The sequence below is a fragment of the Atractosteus spatula genome, chromosome 4 (genome assembly GCF_055471065.1).
Source record: "Atractosteus spatula isolate fAtrSpa1 chromosome 4, fAtrSpa1.hap1, whole genome shotgun sequence".
In the NCBI taxonomy this organism is placed as follows: Eukaryota; Metazoa; Chordata; class Actinopteri; order Semionotiformes; family Lepisosteidae; genus Atractosteus; species Atractosteus spatula.
In genome coordinates this window covers 49981178-50000151 of record NC_142709.1, presented here as the reverse complement: position 1 = coordinate 50000151, position 18974 = coordinate 49981178, and the positions used below count along the sequence as shown (strand labels likewise).

Genomic DNA, 18974 nt, shown 5'->3' with positions numbered 1-18974 from the left:
TTTGGGTACTCGTCCAACAGGCGTATTTACAATACTGTTATGGGCCAAAAAAGGAAACCAGTTTTAACTTTTTCCTTTTCAATTTTACTTTTAACTTACTATCACGTAAACACAATGAAGCTGAAATGTTTTTCTAAGATGACTGAGCCTCTGTTGCACAGTGAGGTGGATTAGTAAATTCACTAAGTGAAGTACAGTACATTCTGTGATGTCTTAGCTGTACTGCACTTTAGTGTAATCCTTTTTTCATAATTCCAGTTGATCGTAGTTTATATTGTATTTCTTGTTGTTTTTTTTAAAGAAGAGCTCTAATCCATTGTTTATGTAGATTCGGGATCTTCTTTAGATGCTGTTCATTCATTTTCTAACCAACTCCATGGTTAAAAGGTGACAGTGACAGTTTCCAAGAGCCGTTTAAATAAAATAGTAAAATCATGTCACAAGCAGACAGCTAATTGTTTCATTAAACGTCCTGTACAAAAAGGAAAATGATAGCAGAATAGTATAAAAAAGCAGGAAAAAATGAACTGATAAGTGTCTGTCTGTTTCTGTTGGCTAATTCAACTCTAAGGCTAATTCTAATTTGATTTACAGCTGGTGAATGTGATGTCTCTTCACTGGACACAAAGCCAATATTTATTTGGAAAGAAGGAATGGTGGGAGAATCTGCATAAAATAAAAAATGTCTTTATTAACAGGCTTTTGATGTTGATATAAAAGTGCCTTTTATATCAAGTGTCTCCTTAGACTGCTTGGCTAACAGAGGTTGACTTGCTTAAAGATTTTTCTGGTGCAGTGTTGATTAGATTATAGCATAAAAACACACCTGTTGCATAATGTTTACCACAAAAAATAACATGAAGAAACTAATTCTGTGATACTAAAAAAGCATCTTGAATGGTCTATTTAAGCAAATTCATATAATATATACAAGTAAGGGGATTTAACTTAAATCAAATCCAAACAATATCGAGGAGAACAGGAACGGACTTTATCACCTAATTCTTGTATATATCTGTAGTACTGCAAGAACATAATTTAGAAGAGACAACATCAGTGTAAACTCTGTTTGAATTCCTGCACCATATTTCTGTGCCAATAGCAATTTCTATTAACAGACAACTTGACCTGCGGATTGAACTCAAAGCATTCTCAAAGAGGAACAGGATTTAACCATCGTATGACATTTTAAAATAAAGCCATAGATATAAGGCTGATAAACAATGGATTGGAGCTCTTGTTTAGACTTATGGTTAAACCCTGTTGTTATACAATCAGGTGTGTATTTCTTTAAAAATACTAACCACGCTGTCGTCTCTCATGCCAAATGCTTTGGCGCTGTCCTGAGCGATTCAGCTCATCACTACCTGCATTTGTTGTCAGCTGTGACAGGTGCCACAGCTGCCACCTTCCTCTGTCAGACACCTGTCTCTTCCCAATGCCAGAACTGAACACAGATCAGTAGCTGTCTAGAGGGATGTTTTTCATCCTATAAGTCTATTGACAGCAGTTTTAACTTCTTCATTACGTTTGGCGTAAGTGGGAGACAAGCACTCGCTTCAGCTAAACCCCTGTGAAGGATCTTTGTCGGGCTATCTATTTTTTTAGAAAATCATTTTTGATTGGATGAATGTACTGTATCTTTTTGTAAAGTTTTAATGAGCCAGACCACTGATTACTGGGTCTTACACCAGATGTCTTACCTCTTACACCCTTGGCAGGAATTATAGTCCTCTATCCTCTATCATTACTTTGAATAATAATTATTATTATTCCATCCATCCATTTTCTAATCGCTTCATCCAATTCAGGGTTGCGGGAGAGCTGGACCCTATCCTGGCAAGCAACAGGCACAAAGCAGGATTCACCTTGGATAGGACACCACTCCATCTAATACAACAATAATAATAATATAAAATGCAAATCATACCTTCCTTTTCATCTATAGCAAAGGGAAATGTTTAATATTTTAACTAAAAATAGGTTGTTTTGCTTTAGGAACAGATTTATGTTTTGTCTTTAATAAAATGTCCTAAATTTTTTTGCGCAAATCAAACTAAGCACACAAACTGCACGGAATCCCTGTAGTTATTACGTAATATTATTTAAGTCCCAAAGAGACAACTGGACTGATCCAGAATCTGCAGTGGACTTCACCATTACAGGGAATATGTATCCATAGCCAATTAGACAGCATTTTGACAGCAAATATTTATTCAGTATTTAAAATTTTGAATTTTATTGGGAATTTTAACACTACAGATACATACACAAATCATACGCCAGCTGCTATATCACCATGCAATGTTAATATTTAGATTTTTCTTTTTGCATCATGCAAACTGAATATAAAAAAAATGTTCAGATTTTTCATACCACAGAAAGTGTACATTATCTTTAAAGAAGCATTTGCTCAGAAAACAAAATTCCACTTTAGTCTACCTCCACTGTAATAATGTGAATTCAGTTAATACAAGGTGTGAATGTCACAAATTAAATGTCAAAAGAGACATGTCCCCATGCAGAAGACCGCTGGCCACACAAAACCCAAACACTGCCTACATCATTAATGCCTGTAGGGTTTTATTCTTCTGGGATGCAGACTAACTGTTGTGTTGTACTGTTGTCTGTTAGCTTAAATTAAAGGTGTGTTTTCTCTTAAGAAATTCTGTTGGATACAGTAATAAACATTTAAATTAATCTTAAAAACATGATATGGCCAGCAGCCATATCACATTACAACTCAAACTGGTAGCCCACTGAAGCTCAGCACAGGTGTGAGTCTGTCCAGTATGTGGCTGGGAGACCTGATGAGAAAGCTCTGCTGCTGGAAGAGATGTTAGTGGGATTTTTAATGACCACAGAGAGTCAGGACCTCAGTTTTACATCTCATCCAAAGGACAGCACCTTTTTGCACTATACTGTCCCCATAACTATACTGGGACATTAGAACCCACACAGACTGTAGGGTGAGCACCCCCTAATGGCTCCAGTAATACCTCTTCCAGCAGCAACCTTAGCTTTCCCAGGTGGTCTCCCATGCAGGTACTGACAAGGCTCACACCTGCTTAGTTTCAGTGGGTTGCTTTGATCACTGAATCTGAGACCCTTCCATCTCTGTAAAACATCCCCTTGCTTTGGAGCTGGAAGTGTTGACACAGCCAGGTGTTACCAATTGTATGTAGATTCACTTCATGATATATTTTTAGTATCAATACAAATGTATTACAATTGATTACAGGTAAGTTATTACAATTAGCAGTAACTAGAAATTAGTAATTACTAGTAATTACCAATTATACATAAATACTGAAGTCTTACTTCCATTAACCATATCAGTTATTGTGAAAAAAATAGCTAGAGAAGTAACTATAACATAACAGTTTTCTAGGGTAATCTGGGTTTGAAAAATATGCATTTAGCTTGTAAGATTCCTTTGAACAGGCAGTAGCAGTAACAGATACAGCAGAGCATATAATAAGGTACACTACTCAGTATTTAGATTTTAAAATATTTCCACATGACTGGTAAACTATAGTAAAAATAATTAATTATATTTTAGTTTGTTGAAGTTATTTGTATTTAAGCCTAAAATTCTGTAAACAGTAAAGGCTGATAACAGTAATAGGGACAATACTCCTAGACGATTTTGTTTTTCTTAAATAAAATGTAAATGATAAATAATGAATATACCCGTGGTTCAGAAAAGTTGAAGCTGATGTGCGGTCTTTGGGTGGGCGAATGAGAAGTTACATATTTAATAATTTTAGCACGGCTTGGTCATTGTGCTGTATGCAGATCCGACGGCGGAACTGTGGTGTGAGAAGCACAAGTTTCCGCGGGGTGGGGTGTCAGCGCTGCTGCCGAAGGCGGACTCCGGACAGAAAAGGACGGGGCACGCAGTAACAGGCGGCTGGAGAATAATCAATGCAGACATGTCGCTGTGTTCGGTCGTCCTCTCAGTGTTGAAGGTGTATTATATCGGCTTTAAGGTTCTCCTGTACCAGCTCTTCAACAAATCGTTCACTCTGCCAGGTTAGAACCGACTCTTTGCTCTGAAACAGATATATCACTTGACCAGTTTTCCTTATTGTGGATCGTTGTGACAACTGCTTACAATTTTCCAAACAGGCCAAAGTCCATGCGAAATACATATCTTTTAGTATCGTACTCAGAGTCATAGTTAGTGTGTACAGTAGCTGTCTATAATTGTTTTCTAATTATGAACAGGTTATTTGAATTTGATCAAATCGTCACAAGTACAGTATGTGAAAAAGCATGTGTCTGAAATGATCGTATTATTTTACATATTTTTCTTATGTACTGTATAGTCACTCTCACAGATCGCTGGCAGTTATATTTAATCGTTACAGTATCTTAAAGTGGAGGGCTGTACCGTATTTGTACCAGCTTCTCGTAGCAGTTTCTTGATCTTGTTCCTTGTAGTGGATTTCTGTCTCTCCTTAGCAGAGAAGGAACTGCTCTCGATCATATGATTCCCATTTCGTTTAAACGGATTTCGCCCATTTTCATCTTGTACCCTCTTTTTGGTATTTTGAAGCTATCAAGCAGCGATTATACAATAAGAACTTTAAAATTGGATGTGAAACCAATAATATATATTCTTCTGAACAATGTAATGTAAAATATAAAATTGGTCTGCTCAAACCTAATGTGTGTAGTTTTGTCCCAAAAAAACATGCAAGTTCACGGCTTCAAAAACATTTCAGTATTTCTTAAGTTCGGTATTTCATTTCTAAATTCACTTTCAAACAGCTGTAGTTGTAACTGTATTGTATACCAAGTGATCAGCTTCCACTAAGTGCTTTGTGACTATGACCCTGTGCAATGAATATTTGGCTTAAGTCCTGTTTGATTAGGTGCAGATTAAATACAGTGATGCCATTCTTCACATGATCTCCAATGTGAAACTATAGGTCATAAAGCTCTGAAATGTAGAAGTGTACAATTGTTATAACTTAAGCAGCAGCAAGATTATTGGTACAGTATGCTTAACTTTAAAATAGTTGTCCTAATATACAGTATACACACCTATTCTGGAACAGTGCTTTTTTTAAAGAAACGAGTGTTTAAATTGCAATAAGGAAAGCAGCTACTTGTACATCTTTTATTGTGTGGTTGCAGAATAGCCATCCTAGCAGCACTGTGAGGGCAGACCAGTGCTGCTGCAAGTGGTGATAGTGGACCAGTAGGTGGCAGTATTCCCTGTGGACCAGAATTCCCCCCACCAAAAAAAAAAAGCTTTAGGAGGTGTCACTGCTTGGACATGATGTTAACCTGAAGTCATTAAAGATCCCATGGCACTTTTGAAAAGAATCAAAGTCTCAGTCCTGACTTAATTCCATGTTGTCTTTGTGCAGTCTGACCTCCCTAAATTTCAACCTTAATTAAAGGTGCGGTTTCACATTTCTGCCAGTGATCCTCCATGCACTGTGGCTACTTGCTGCATAAAGGCTGCCTTGTGTCAGCCCGATGGGGGCTGTGCTTCTGTGGTGACTGTGACAGACATCCAGCATTATATACCATAAGGTTATCAGCCTACATACAGTAATAAAGCTGAGCCTATAGGGCTAACATCAGACTGAGCAATCTGGCCCCAGCCTCTGCACCTGTCAGCGAAGTAGAGAAAATAATCAGCACCTTTGTCAGGTGACTACTGTGGTGCTGTTTGTTTTATTCTTTTAACTGATCAAAATGTCCGGAGTGCCACGTTGTTTCAACTGAACGAGTAGAACTGTAGATTATAGGTACGGAGCAGAAGTATCTATAGGTTCACTTCATTTCAGAAGTGAGAGGCCGGGAAGTGTTTTCCTGTCTGCCGCTGGTGCAGCAGAAGGACTGTGGAAGATGCATCCCAAGTGATGCCGAATCTGCTGAAACTGATTAAAAAAAAAAGATGTGGGTTTGCCTGGCAATTAAAATGCAAGAGAAGGGGCTTCAAAGTTATCTTGCCCTCATTTACGTGCCATCAAGCAAATTGATGGGGGGGGGAAAAAAAAGTGGAAGAGGAGGAAAAAACGCCAGACTCCTAGGGGATGTAAAGTGGGCAAAGCCGACGTGGCAGCTTTAGCTAGCATCGAATTCAATTATCCAAGCAGAGAAAAAAAAAATCTGAATCTGAATAATGAGATAATACCTCGCAAGCTATTTTTGTGTGTTTGTTGGTGCTGCACTGCCCAGACTAAAACTAGAACTCCGGCAAGATCTCGTACAGTTTTCACTTTCCGACGCTTAATTATATTTTGTAGAATTAAACTTGGCTAAAGATCTTGTTTGCAGTTTTTGTACAGAGGACTCATAAGAAAGCTGAAAGCAAGTGTACTATCAAGGGAGAAGTCTGTATAATGAGTTTCTTTGCTTCACACAACAAATCATCATTTCAAATCCAGGCAGCAAGTCTAACAGGAAATGCAATTCACTGGAATGGAGAGAAGCGAGTGCTTGAAAGGACTCTGGCTCAGTCGCAACCGGAATGTTGTTTCATATTTTCATTTATGACAATGATGTGGCAAGGCAGGCCAGCACCTTGGTGCGGTACTTCGCATGGCTGCCTCGCAGCGCTTGGGGCCCTGGGCTCATTCTGAGGGTGCTGTCGGCATGGAGTTTGTATGTTCTCCCTGTGTTTGTGTGGGTTTTCTCTGGGTGCTCCGGTTTCCTCCCACAGTCCCAAGACATACTGGTAGATGAATTGGCTTCTGGGAAAACTTGCTCTTGTGTGAGTGTGTATGTGTCTGTGTGTGCCTGGCGTCCCAGGCAGGGTGTATCCTGTTTTTCTCCCATGGCTTGCTAGAGCTCCCTCTACGACCCGCTACTGGATATAAAGCAGTTTCGAAGATGGATGGACGGAAGATTAATTTAAAACCTTACAGCATGTGAACCAACGTCCAACGTCAATTTTCGGTTAAACGTTTTAAGTGGGAGTCAGTAACGAAAACATGAGAATCAGCTGATCAGGTGTTTATTCTGCTTGTAAAACGAGTTGGCAACATGCAGATTTGTGCCTGACATGTCTGGCAGCTCCTGCTCAGCAACTCTATAAACTTTAAGGTGCCAGAAAGTAGCATTAACAATGCTGCCTCTCAGTGCTGGGCCCTGGGTTCAGTTCTGAGTGGAGTTTGTATGTTGTATATTCATTATGCACACTGAAAAAAGAGCTTGACGTCTTCCAGTTACTTATACATTTGAATATGAAGATTTATCTTTCCTTCTCAGTCTCATACAAATGTAGAGAAGGCCATTTTTAATTCACAGCTATGTACAGTACACTGTGCAAGGATTTAGCAATAAGAACCTTTCACCCATTTTCATCATGTACCCTCTTTTCATTTGTTGCCTACACGGTTGTCTCTGTATTCTTGATCGTCTTGCAGTATAAACTTGTTTTTTTAAATGTGATCTTCTTGACCTAAGAGGCTGATGTTTAAGATTTTCTTTTCAAGTAGACATGTAGGTGAAAAGTAACCTCCAAGGACATACACCAGCAATGGTTTGTACTGTTCTGAGGTCATGTGCAGTTCTGTGATTCACTAGCAGACAGCGTGAAGTAGCTAGAAGATCAGTGTGAGCAAAACTTGAAAGCTGCCTTGTGTTGAGATAAATGGTGTCATTATTTACAGGAAGACGCCCATCCTCGTGCTGCACACAAATGCTTATGAATCGCTAGCATGTCACTTCAGTGTTTTTGATTGGTCCTTTGGAGATGAAAGCATCTGAAGATGGTTTTATGAAAAACAGGCCAGTGCATCTGAGAAGCAAAACTAGTATAGTACAGTCTCATAGAGCGCAAGTTGGGATCGGTGATGTAGTATAGAGGGCATCTGTTGGCACCAGTTGTGACATGTAATCCAAATGCCTTGGTGCCCAGCTTTTTGAGGACCACCGGGGTGCAATGGCCTAAATCTGGCCAGCGTTACCTCGGCCTGCCCTGAAGCACTGGCTCCTGGGTCACATGAGCTACCAGCAAGGTCAGTGAGGGCTGCAGTCAGACATGTTTCTTCTGTAGCGCGCTCCACATCTCACAGTGTGACCAGTGGCAAATGGCATGTAGGGAAAGGGTATGCAAAGGTTCGTCTTCTCCTAGTGTAGGGTATTTCAGCTAATTACTGTAGCACTGAGCTGATCCCTGAAATTCACATATATATTCCCATTGAGTATAATACAAAATCCAAAGTTAAAAATCATTTGGATAACTCATGCCAATAGGAATCAATGTTGAATGAAGTTGGAGGTGGACACTATTTCAGTCCTTGAAAATAGTGCAATAAAGTGTGAGAAGCATAGTGTACATTTTTTAAAATTGACAGTCCTTAGTACTTCAAAATTAAAAAAAATATTTAAAGGCTTTTTCTTTTTTGCATTGTGTGATCGATCAATAAATGCGAATCCACATTTGCTAATCAGTGGGGTTTTGCAGTTCACAGTGACATCTAATTAATACAGTGCTATGTCCTACTCAGACCTGACCTTGACTGTTGTTAGTGTGGGGGTATATTATAAGGAATAGCTCTTGATGACCCCTATTTAAAAACAGATGAAGAGCAGAGAGGCAGAGAACTTGTTATACCTTTTAACATGTATGATATTTTTCTGCTACCAAAACTTGAAGCTACTATCCAATCTGTTTGAAGTACATTAACTGTATAGTCTACTATGTAGTAGTAAGCCCTGCCATAACTCTTATCATCTATTTGAAATGGGTACATTAATCATTTATGTTATTTGGTGTGAAGTTGGTATTTAATCTTGTTGCTGTCTTGATTTTTACATGCAAAATCATTCCTGAAAAAGATTAAGGGCACCTAAGCAAGCTTAGAAAGTAATTATGGTTGTATTTTGTAGCACTTTAATGTTTCGACAAACTATATAATTATTTTGAAGCACTGGCATGTTTTCACAAGGATCACTACTCTGGAAAACTGGAATTCTGTATTTTGATGTAGATTGTCAATAACAAGTTACAGAATGGTTTTATCTGTCTCTATACGTTAATCGTTTTTTTATATAACAGAGTAATTTGTTTCTCCATGGGGAATCCAATACTATATGGGATCATGCTGTAACCAAATAAGGGAGAGAAATAATTATCTGATGTTTAGGCTTGGTGAATATAGACATTAGATTCATCCATTATAGTACTGGCATTTCTCTGCTTTTCTAAATCTGTGATGTACAGTAGATTCAAACAATGTTAAGGTATGTAAAATTACAAGGGATTTAAAAAAGATTGTAAACTTCATATAAAACTCTGTTTCCATCCCTTTTTTAAAAAATAAATGTATGTCTTTAGGGTTAAATACTCATAAACTCTAAGATTCTTTTAAAGCTGTTGTTAATGTATTCATTGCTAAACACTGTTTTCTATTCTGATTTCATGAACTGATGTCATCCCCTCTGACTACCAACTGGTGTTTTTAAACAGGGTACTTTAAAGCCCTGAACTTGACTCTTAATTTTTAAGTGTAGCCTGTTTTCAGGTAGAAGACATAGAAAAAATGTTTTGCTTAGTTCTACTTAAAAAACAGCTTTCTAAAGTAATTGCTGAGAGACCTCATTAGAATTTCGTAACGCTAATAAATATGGAATACTATTAAATTGTTAATATTAAAAGTTGTCTGAAGATTTTACTTTCTTTGGTCTAATACCTGAGAGTTTTATTTAATTATCTTTATTTTTGCATGACCCAACTTTAAATCCTTCTGATTCAGTAATTTAAAAATAGAAGCTTACAAGGTCAGATTTCATCAATCTGTTGTCTCTGATGGAATCTTCACCAGCTCAGAAAATTGGCAGCGGTGTTTTAAACAAATACTTTTAACATTGACTTTTGTGAGCAAATTAACCTGGGACTTGGGGAGGAATGAAAAATGCAGTGAAATCTGTTTTGAGCTTTTTAAAGTATTTTTGCATCAAATGTTGCCTAGAAGCATTGTTTCAGATAATATGTGTGAAAAGTGAATTACATTTAAGTTGCCCGAAATTCTAGTTAAATTCATTAACTATCGAATGAAGATATAACCAATATTTTCGGAAATGTGTAGTCTTTCGCTGTGATCCAGAATCACATTAGAGAGTGTCAGGTTACCAATGAGTCAAGCTAAAACTAGGGCGTGCATTTTGATGTCTTCTTTTTATAAAGGGTTAGGTGCTGTTTTGAAATTCATGTTCGAAGAAATAATCCTCTCCATTTTCCCTTTTAATGTCTCACGCCTTTATCTCGCTGCCTTTGGCAGGTACTCATTAATGAGTGAAGGTTCATAAGGGGATCTGGGTGCCTCGGAAGCAATGGAGATTAAATGCTCGGAGAGTTCCCCATCAGACCTCAAACTGGTCGCTCACCCCAGAGCAAAAAGTAAGGTCTGGAAGTACTTTGGCTTTGACACCGATGCTGAAGGATGCATCTTGCACTGGAAGAAAATATATTGTAGAATCTGCATGGCGCAGATTGCGTATTCAGGGAACACCTCCAACCTCTCCTACCACTTGGAAAAGAACCACCCAGATGAGTTTTGTGAATTCGTGAAGAGCAACACGGAACAGATGAGAGAAGCGTTTGCCACGGCCTTTTCCAAGATTAAGCCTGAGTCGTCTCATCATTTTCCGCAGGACGCCTTAATCATGAAGCCCAGCTATGGGTACGAGAACAGAAAACATCAGGACCTGACCTTGGCTGTTGTCAGCTTCATCTGCGAGGGAATGTACCCCGTTTCAGTGGTTGATGAGCCTGCCTTTAAAACCCTTCTGAAAACGGCTGACTCCAGATACGAACTTCCTAGCCGGAGCTATGTATCGACAAAGGCCATCCCTCAAAAGTACTATCTAGTGCGGGAAGCTCTGTTTAAAGAACTTGCAGATGTAGTGTGGTGCGCCGTTTCCACCGATCTTTGGAGAAGCGAGACGCAAAACAGAACGTACATTTCTCTCTCCTCTCATTTTCTAAACAGGTGTAGTGTTAATAGCCTTGTGCTTTTTACGAGGTGCTTGAAAACCTTCGAAGTGCCAGAAGATAACAGTGCTGAGAATATCACACGTGCCCTGTATGAGGCCTTTGTTGAATGGGGGATCAACTGCAAAGTCTATGGTGCCACTACCAGCTGTTCCCCAGATATAACGAAAGCTTGTTCTCTTCTCGATCTGCCGGTGCACATGCCCTGCTTTGGCCACACTGTCAATAAAGGCGTTGAAAAAGCCTTTGAGCTTCCTAAGCTAAGCACCTTTTTAAGGCGCTGTAGAAAGTTGGTGGAGTATTTCCAGCAGTCCAATGAAGCGATGTACATGCTGAGAGAAAAGCAGAAGCTGCAAGGCCTGCCACAGTGCATGCTGATAAGTGACAGAGTCACCTGCTGGGTAACCACCCTTGCCATGCTTCAGCGTCTTAAAGAGCAGCAGTTTGTCATTGCTTCAGTCCTGGTGGACGACAGCAACAATCACCACTTGATGCTCGAGACGACGGAGTGGAGCATAGTCGACGACCTGGTAGACTTGCTGCAGCCTTTTAGGCAGGCGGCCGACATGATGATGGCCTGCAAGTACCCCACAATCAGTATGGTTAAGCCCCTCCTGCACATGCTCTTAAATACGACCTTGAAAGCCAAAGACAGCGACCTCAAAGAGGTCAGCATGGCCAAGGAGGTCATCGCTAAGGAGCTGTCCTCCACCTACCAGCAGACACCCGAGATTGACATGTTTCTGAACGTGGCAACTTTTATTGACCCCCGCTACAAAAAGCTACCCTTTCTTTCTCCCTTGGAGCGGTCCCAGGTGGAAAACCGAGTCATCGAAGAAGCTAAAGCCGTGTTGGAGAAGTGTAAGGAAGGCTGTGTGGCTGACGACCCACTGCAGTTCTCCGACGAACCGCCCGTGAAAAGGCAGGCGACCTCCTCTCCTCCGCCATCCAGCCATGCTGGCAACATGCTGGCTGTGATTTTCTGCCCCTCGGGGACTGACGAAAACCAGGAGGAGCTGCACGCTCAAGTGATGGAGGAGCTGAGCAATTTCAAATCGCAGAAGGTTTTGGGACTGAATGAGGACCCTCTCCGCTGGTGGTCCGACCGCTTGGCCCTGTTCCCGATCCTTCCGAAGGTGCTCCAGAAGTACTGGTGTGTCCCAGCCACGAGCGTCTTTCCCGAGAGGCTCTTCACTTCTTCGGGCCACGTGCTGAGTGGGAAGAGAAACCGCCTTGCGCCCGCGCACGTGGACCAGCAGGTCTTCCTGTACGAGAACAGCCGCAACGGCTACGAGGCCGAGCTGGCGGGAGAGGATGAGGGGGAATGGGGCATTGAACAGGACCAAGCGATAGTTGTTGGAGATGCATTCAGCATGCAGGGCTCTTTTATCAATGCAAAAGACATTGGGTTCTTCTGATCTCTGAAACAATGCATGCATTATCCATGAAGCAGATTCTGTGAAATAGAATTTTGAAATTGTTTTAACTAACTTGTGAATGAACTGTATATTTTTCTTCATTAGTTTTAAGTTAAAGTATTATACACCTGTCCTTAAAATGCATTGTAAATTTACATCTTACACTTTAACTGTGTAAGGTGAATCTAGTTTAATATGTTTGACTGAAATCTGTATTTTTTCCTATGAAGACAGTGGTGCAGCCTTACAGTTTTATGTGTAAATGCTCCTTTGAGAGAGCCTTTTTAGTGTGATCATTGTTTGTATGCTTCACATTAGTAGTGCAAGGTTACTTTATTGGGCAAGTGTTACTTCCTTTATTTGTAACTGTTTTGTCATACATTTACAGGAAATGTGAACTAATTTACTTTCTAAAGCAAGACTGTTCCATTTGTCTTAACTGTGTTTTGCCAGTTACATAAAATAACCCAAGAGTGATCCTAGATTTACAGAAAGAAGATTGTTATGGATCTAATTACTGGCATTACTGTCTCTTTTGTAGAATGTCCTTTTTAGTATCTTTTGCAACAAAGGTCATTTTCACTGTTTCTGTACATCTTTGCTGTTGGTACTTGAAGATCATCCACTGGCATAAGTCCAGGGAGTCAAAAATAAAAAACGGTGAAACGAATGGAGAAATCATAATTATTTCTTGCATCTCATATCATATTAAGGTTGACTTATTGCATTTGTTATAGTATTAGCAGACAAAATATGTTAAATGTCACAAGTTTTTCCCTTTTAATGTCTTGTGAAGCAAATAAAGCATAGTATGGAGTTTTCATTTTTAAATTAACAATCATGTCGCAGTCAGAATCCATTCTCAGATGTTTTATTTGAATGTTTAACTAACAGAAGTATAATTTTAACTGAAACTGGGATGGTTGGTTTACTGACATCTATTAATGGTTGATTTTATCCACTATGATTGCCTCAATTTTTTCACTCAGTTATGGGAGATTTTTTTTTAAGAGAACAACTTACAGTACCTGATAGATACAGCATTACTGTAAAAGCCCTGACTTACCAAAGTGCAGAATTCAGCTGGGTTCTTCTACTCTGGTTGTGGTAATCGATGCAAAAAGTCAATAACTGTGGCACTAATTTTTTATTCTGTTTCTGAAAATTCTAGCTTTGTATTTAAGGAGTTGTGGAAGATTTCATGTATGTTGGGCCTAAAATAAAGAATCTTAATATAGATATTTACTTGAAGTAACTTTCTTTAGGGTAATATCAATGGCTTTTCTCTTCTTGTGTGAAGCAGCGGGTTTTTAGGTTTTAAATATCTGCACCTCACTCTAACTGAAAAGCTCTTGATGTTAGTTCATTCCTCAGAGGTTTTTCTTGGAAGGTTACTTTTAAAAACAACATTTTCAGCCTGGAAATGCTGATAGAAACTGTTGAATGCAGAACTATGAGATTTTAGAAGCACTATTTTATTGATTTTGATATCTCATAGAAATTGTGCTTGCGGCAGGTATATAAGATAATGTAAATTTCCGATGCACTGTTTATATAACAACTTTGCCTGCTGCTGAGAATGATGTGTTGTTTTTGTTGTATGGATTTATCTAGTTTATATCACTTTACAAATCTACCAAGTTTAATTTTAAAGAAAGTTCCCCCTTTTGCAGCAATGCGGGAACAATTGTCTTAGATGTAGACTCTGTGTGATCGGGTTTTGTATTTAAAAAAATGGGTGGCGGAAGGTGAAAGATAAGGGTTAATTAAACTGAGCATCAAAAAAATGTATACATAAGTATTTATAGAAAAATAAACATTCATGGCTGTCCAAGATGTACACCTGAGTGATTTTTGCTGTTGCAGGAGTATTAAATAAGCTCATTAGTGAAAGAGTTAATTGGGCACAGGTGATGAGGTGATGTAACCTGTTGAGTGTCAAGCCTGGTGAAATTCCAGGAAAGAAAACTGCTAATCTAATATAGTGGAATTTAATATGGCCTGCTGAACATGAGGATGCACACAGGTGTTTTGTTGTTGTGGTAGAGGCTGGGCTTAATTGTGTGTTGCTCTCTGTTTGGGCTGTTCACAAACCAGTCATTTCTAACCTTGGAAGACATTGCAGCCAAATCTGTCAATGGGAGGCCACACTGGGAGATCACAAGTCACGACTTTTCACTACGGTCAAGGGGGAGATCCAAGCGTGTTGACCTTGGCAGGAGTATCTGTCGCTTTAGAACTTCTCTTCTAGTGATTGATGGCCACCTGACCGCATTGCTGCTGCATTGATCAAATTCGGGGACATAGGGCCTCACTTGTTTCCCTTCCTGTGGACTTATCCCGATGTGACAACATTCCAGGTGGGTGAAGCAGGTCTCGTGCAGCCCGCGTTACAGTGGCTGTCTTGCACGAGGAGATGGCTGTGGATACCCAACTTGCCAGACTTGAGTGCCACAGTGGTGGTATGAGCTGGGATGATGGGTGGCACCTAGGGTTTGGAGACCAGAATGCGATGAAATCCCTCACAACCGCGTGTGCATCCTAGTAGAGAGAATGTGTTGCACAGGGCGATGCTCATATTGCTTTCAACAGTGGCCACATACACTAGTTCTTTTAACAGTGGACAACCTGGTCAGCCATCCACCAGCTTCTACCTGCTTTATCTAATACAGGGTTGCAGGGGAGCAGGAGCCTGTCCTGGCAAGCAATGAGTCAAAAAGTGTACTGTATATACCCTTGATGGGAATTACAGTCCATCATGGGGTGTGCACATATACAAACACCCACACACTCACACCAGGGCCACTTAACCTGCTGTACCTGTATGTCTTCAGACTATGGGAGGAAGCCCATGTTAACACAGTGAAAACATGCAAACTCCACCTGGACAGCACACTAGGAATCGAACCCAGGACCCCAGTGATTTTGGCATAGCAATGCTAACCACTACCCCACCATGCCAGCCACAACCTTGTTCTTGACAAATGTTAATTGGGGGTAATAAATGTTGTGTGACCTGCTTAAGAAAATTCTAGTGCTTGCACGAACAAAAATCCTCATAGTTTTGTGAGTCTGTTGTGGTTATAAGTGGCAAGTTTCTTTTGATGCTCAGCATATGTTAACCACTTGAAAGAGAATTGTATTTGACAGCCAGATGAGATTTTTCTAAAAAAAAGACAGACAAAATTAGTCTTAAATATAATGTCAAGGAACATGTCCCATGGTTGTTAACATACTTTGCTAAACTATGTCAAATTTTATTTTAGTTTAGGCAGTTCCAAAAAAAAAGCAAACATGAAATAAGGCAGTTGAAAGCTTCACTGAACTAATATGAGTTTTAAAACTATTCTACAGGGGCAGCATTTATTTTGGGTTAGAATCCGGCTACAGGCTCCACAAACATAAAATAGCTATATTAGAGGTATTCTGGGGAAGACTAAGGCACAGTGCATGTTACTCTTGGTGTATGGAAAGAAACTAGTTTTTTTACAACGCTCTCAATTCTGGGAAAAAGACCTGTGTTGACACATTCTGTTCGTATTTTACTGTCATTACAAAAAGACCTCAGAAATTATGCAGATACAGCCTGGGGCATGTTGGTGTGTCTCAGGCATGAGGTAACATCTTTGAGCTGTATTTTTGTCGTGAATAAATATGAACTATAAAAGCAGATTAAAAAAAATAACGTTTGGACCACTGGAGATTATATGACCAGTTGCTTGCAATCTTTTAGTGCTGACCAAATGTTTTTGCCCAGATTTTTTGTGCTCCAGTGCTCTGATACTGTATGTTAATGCAAAGTCTTGCACATTGATGCTGGTCGATATATAATTAGAGACATGTACTGTAGGTTTAAGTGACATAAAATATTAGAAGTCATGCTTAATTGCTGTAATGCAATTAAAATCACACCATTTTGAATGGGAGAAACACCCCTTGGTCTGAAGAGCTGAATTTTTTGTTTTACCATTTTGTGTTAAAAGTGTTTTACCATTTTTAGTGTCTGTTGAACTAAGGTAAAAGTAGTTTGCATTAGCAAAGGTAAACACCTGATTGCGGTCTTGTGTAGTTTGTGTCAGCATAGTCATCTGCTGGAGCCTTATTGCTTTTTGAAGAGCTTGTGAAATGCTTCACTGCTGCAATGGAGAATGGTAAAAGACATTTAAATGGTTCTTGCATATCCTTTATTACATAACCTTGTCTACTCAGCCTTGTCCCAAGCCCATTCCAAGAAGTGAAACATTAAAATCAAATTAGATTTTTTGCAGTATTCAGCAATGTCCCCTGATATGCAGAAATTCTCCAACAGTCAACGCTGTGATAACAATGTACAGTTTTGTATAATGTTATATTTGTGTGAGTACCAATTGAGATCTTAATTGCTTAAATATTATTATTTCTGTAAAAGGAGGTCCAAGTATTAACATTTTCAATTGCATCCGTTTATTTTACACAGATATCTAAAAACTGCATTGCAGCTATTTAAAATTTTTTTACAATTAATGAATAGAGAAAACAACCAGTTTTGTTTCTGTGGATTTACACTAGGTATGACTCTTTGCTGAACTCTTTAAAATTAAGTTATCAGCAATAACATAATTTCATTAATTCTGTCTGCCCAGATGTGTGAATTTTACAATTGTTTGCACCCGTTTCCAGCAGTGCTATTCTGTAATTTATTTAGAGTGAATTTACTCATTTAAAACACAGGGTACTTTGCTCTCTTGTAGAAGCGTACTCTGGACTTCCTCAGTAAACGGTTTAACTTTCCGACTGATTCTCACCAGGTGGTTTGTAGGAAATCTGTCTGTAATAAAAAGGTCCTCAACAGCACTCAAATGGCTTAATTCCGGAGAGCCTCCAGCAGAGCTGGAGAGCTGGAGTCTGTCAGGGTTGCATAATCCCCAAATTCTTTAGGACACAGACTTGCCTGACGGAGAACTGTCAGCAATGATGGTCGCTTGCATGCAAATAATCCATGTGCACAGACGTCTGTGTGTCTGATATGTGTAGAAATGTGTGCATATAGCTGTCTACACTTATTTGCACGCTCTTTTCTTGCTTGGGGGTGCCAAAATCTTTGGCTCAGGACATACTGTAATGCTTCGGCACACAGTGTGCACATGGGCGAAAGGATTCTGCTGCCCTGGCATCTGTGTCCCGTACTGTCTTAACTGTGACAGCAGCTTTTTCAAGATTAGAGCTTTTCAGAATCTGGGGTAGAACATGGGATGTGAGCCTTTAAAGAAACCGTTGAGGAACGACCTTTTCTAATTGTTTTCTTTTCTCCTGCCTGTTTATTTTCTGATGCTGCCCCCTCTTTGTTATACAGTAGATATAGTATAGCACGCATCTTCTCATAGTTTGCAGTAATGCCATGTCAGAGATTTTAGTGGTGCTTTCAGTTTACATATGCAAACCCTGCCATAGCAAGGTACTGTAGCAGGTTATTGCACAAACATCACTGTGGGTAGTGACAGGGAGAACGAAAGTGTTTTGCATTGGAAATTGGATTTTCACAAGGTTGCAGTGTTTGATAGCGCTAACAGTGTGAAGACCCAGGTGCTGATAATCATCCCCTCCTTTTGATACTGTGAAAAAGCCATTTGAGAATGTTAAGGCAGTGTTACAGTTTCAAAGTGGTTCTGTATCTTCCTATGTGGAAGCCTGGCAGTAGCCATTTTTCATACATTTCATAGAGTATGTAGTAACAGCAGAAAGTTTTGAAAAGTCACATCTTGTGTCATATGGGGAGCTTCTGGTTTTTCTAAAAGACTCTGTTTAATTCCTCCATAATTCCACTTTGTTAAATTCACTTTGTGTACTTAAAACCCTTAGGTCACAAAACAAAAATACACATACTGGCCAAATCAACAGACCAGAAAAAACGATACAAGATTGAAGGTAAATGCACTATTCAAACTACAGCCTCTGTACCTTAGTTTCAGCTTAGGTCATTAATGGCTCAGATGGCTATATTCTGCTTTAGTTGTACTATGATATTGGTCCTTGAAAGTTTTCAGTTCTGCAGTTTCTCCTCTGTCAGAATGTGAAGGAACAGGATTAGTTTTAGTTCTTGGGTGGCTGATCAAAAATATCAATGACATCTCAAATAACCAAATCAAATTCAGCGTTTTCTACACATAAGGATGGCGGAACTCAAGTGTTACCTTTGCAATAAACTGTTCGTTCTATAGAAACGTTCCCATACTGTCTCTCACTTTCCCATGCTTTAACTAAAGGAAGGAACTGTGGGATTGAGTGTCACACTGGTCAATATATCCTATGGCAGAGATTCCCTTGAGGGAAACAATCCAGCAGTTTAAACTACGGCAGCAGAGGAGGAGAGCTAAATAACTGTCATCCTTCTGCACAGGATCTGGATAGACTTATAGAACTTGATACTTTCAAGGAGTGAAGTTGGGGGATCCTGTCTTATCGTATACAGAGCAAATACATGTATACGAACTGTGATTTTTGCAAGCCATCTCTGGCTCCCAGAGGTCTTTTAAAAGAGTTTAAGAAACATACAAGATAGTTTATGTGAGAACAGAAGTAAAGGTTTTAAGCATCTGCTACATTTAAGAATATCT

The 18974-nt window shown here is 39.4% G+C and overlaps 2 protein-coding genes across 3 annotated transcripts in view; both read left to right on the top strand.

Moving 5' to 3' along the window:
- The window catches only part of LOC148836489 (E3 SUMO-protein ligase ZBED1-like), a 28496-nt gene extending 15445 nt beyond the window's left edge, over positions 1–13051 (top strand). The window contains exons 1-2 of one of the 2 annotated variants that reach the window (XM_088914094.1): positions 3860–4035; positions 10251–13051. In XM_088914094.1, coding sequence (XP_088770220.1) covers positions 10303–12381 — 2079 coding nt within the window. In that variant the 5' untranslated portion in view covers positions 3860–4035; positions 10251–10302 and the 3' untranslated portion in view covers positions 12382–13051. Of the gene's footprint in view, positions 1–3859; positions 4036–10250 lie in introns of those variants that run through there. The other variant, XM_088914095.1, reaches the window with a different exon arrangement.
- Positions 3911–18974, top strand: part of LOC148836488 (polyprenol dehydrogenase) — a 70834-nt gene continuing 55770 nt past the window's right edge. The window contains exon 1 of the mRNA XM_088914096.1: positions 3911–4035. Coding sequence (XP_088770222.1) covers positions 3936–4035 — 100 coding nt within the window. The 5' untranslated portion in view covers positions 3911–3935. The remainder of the gene's footprint in view (positions 4036–18974) is intronic.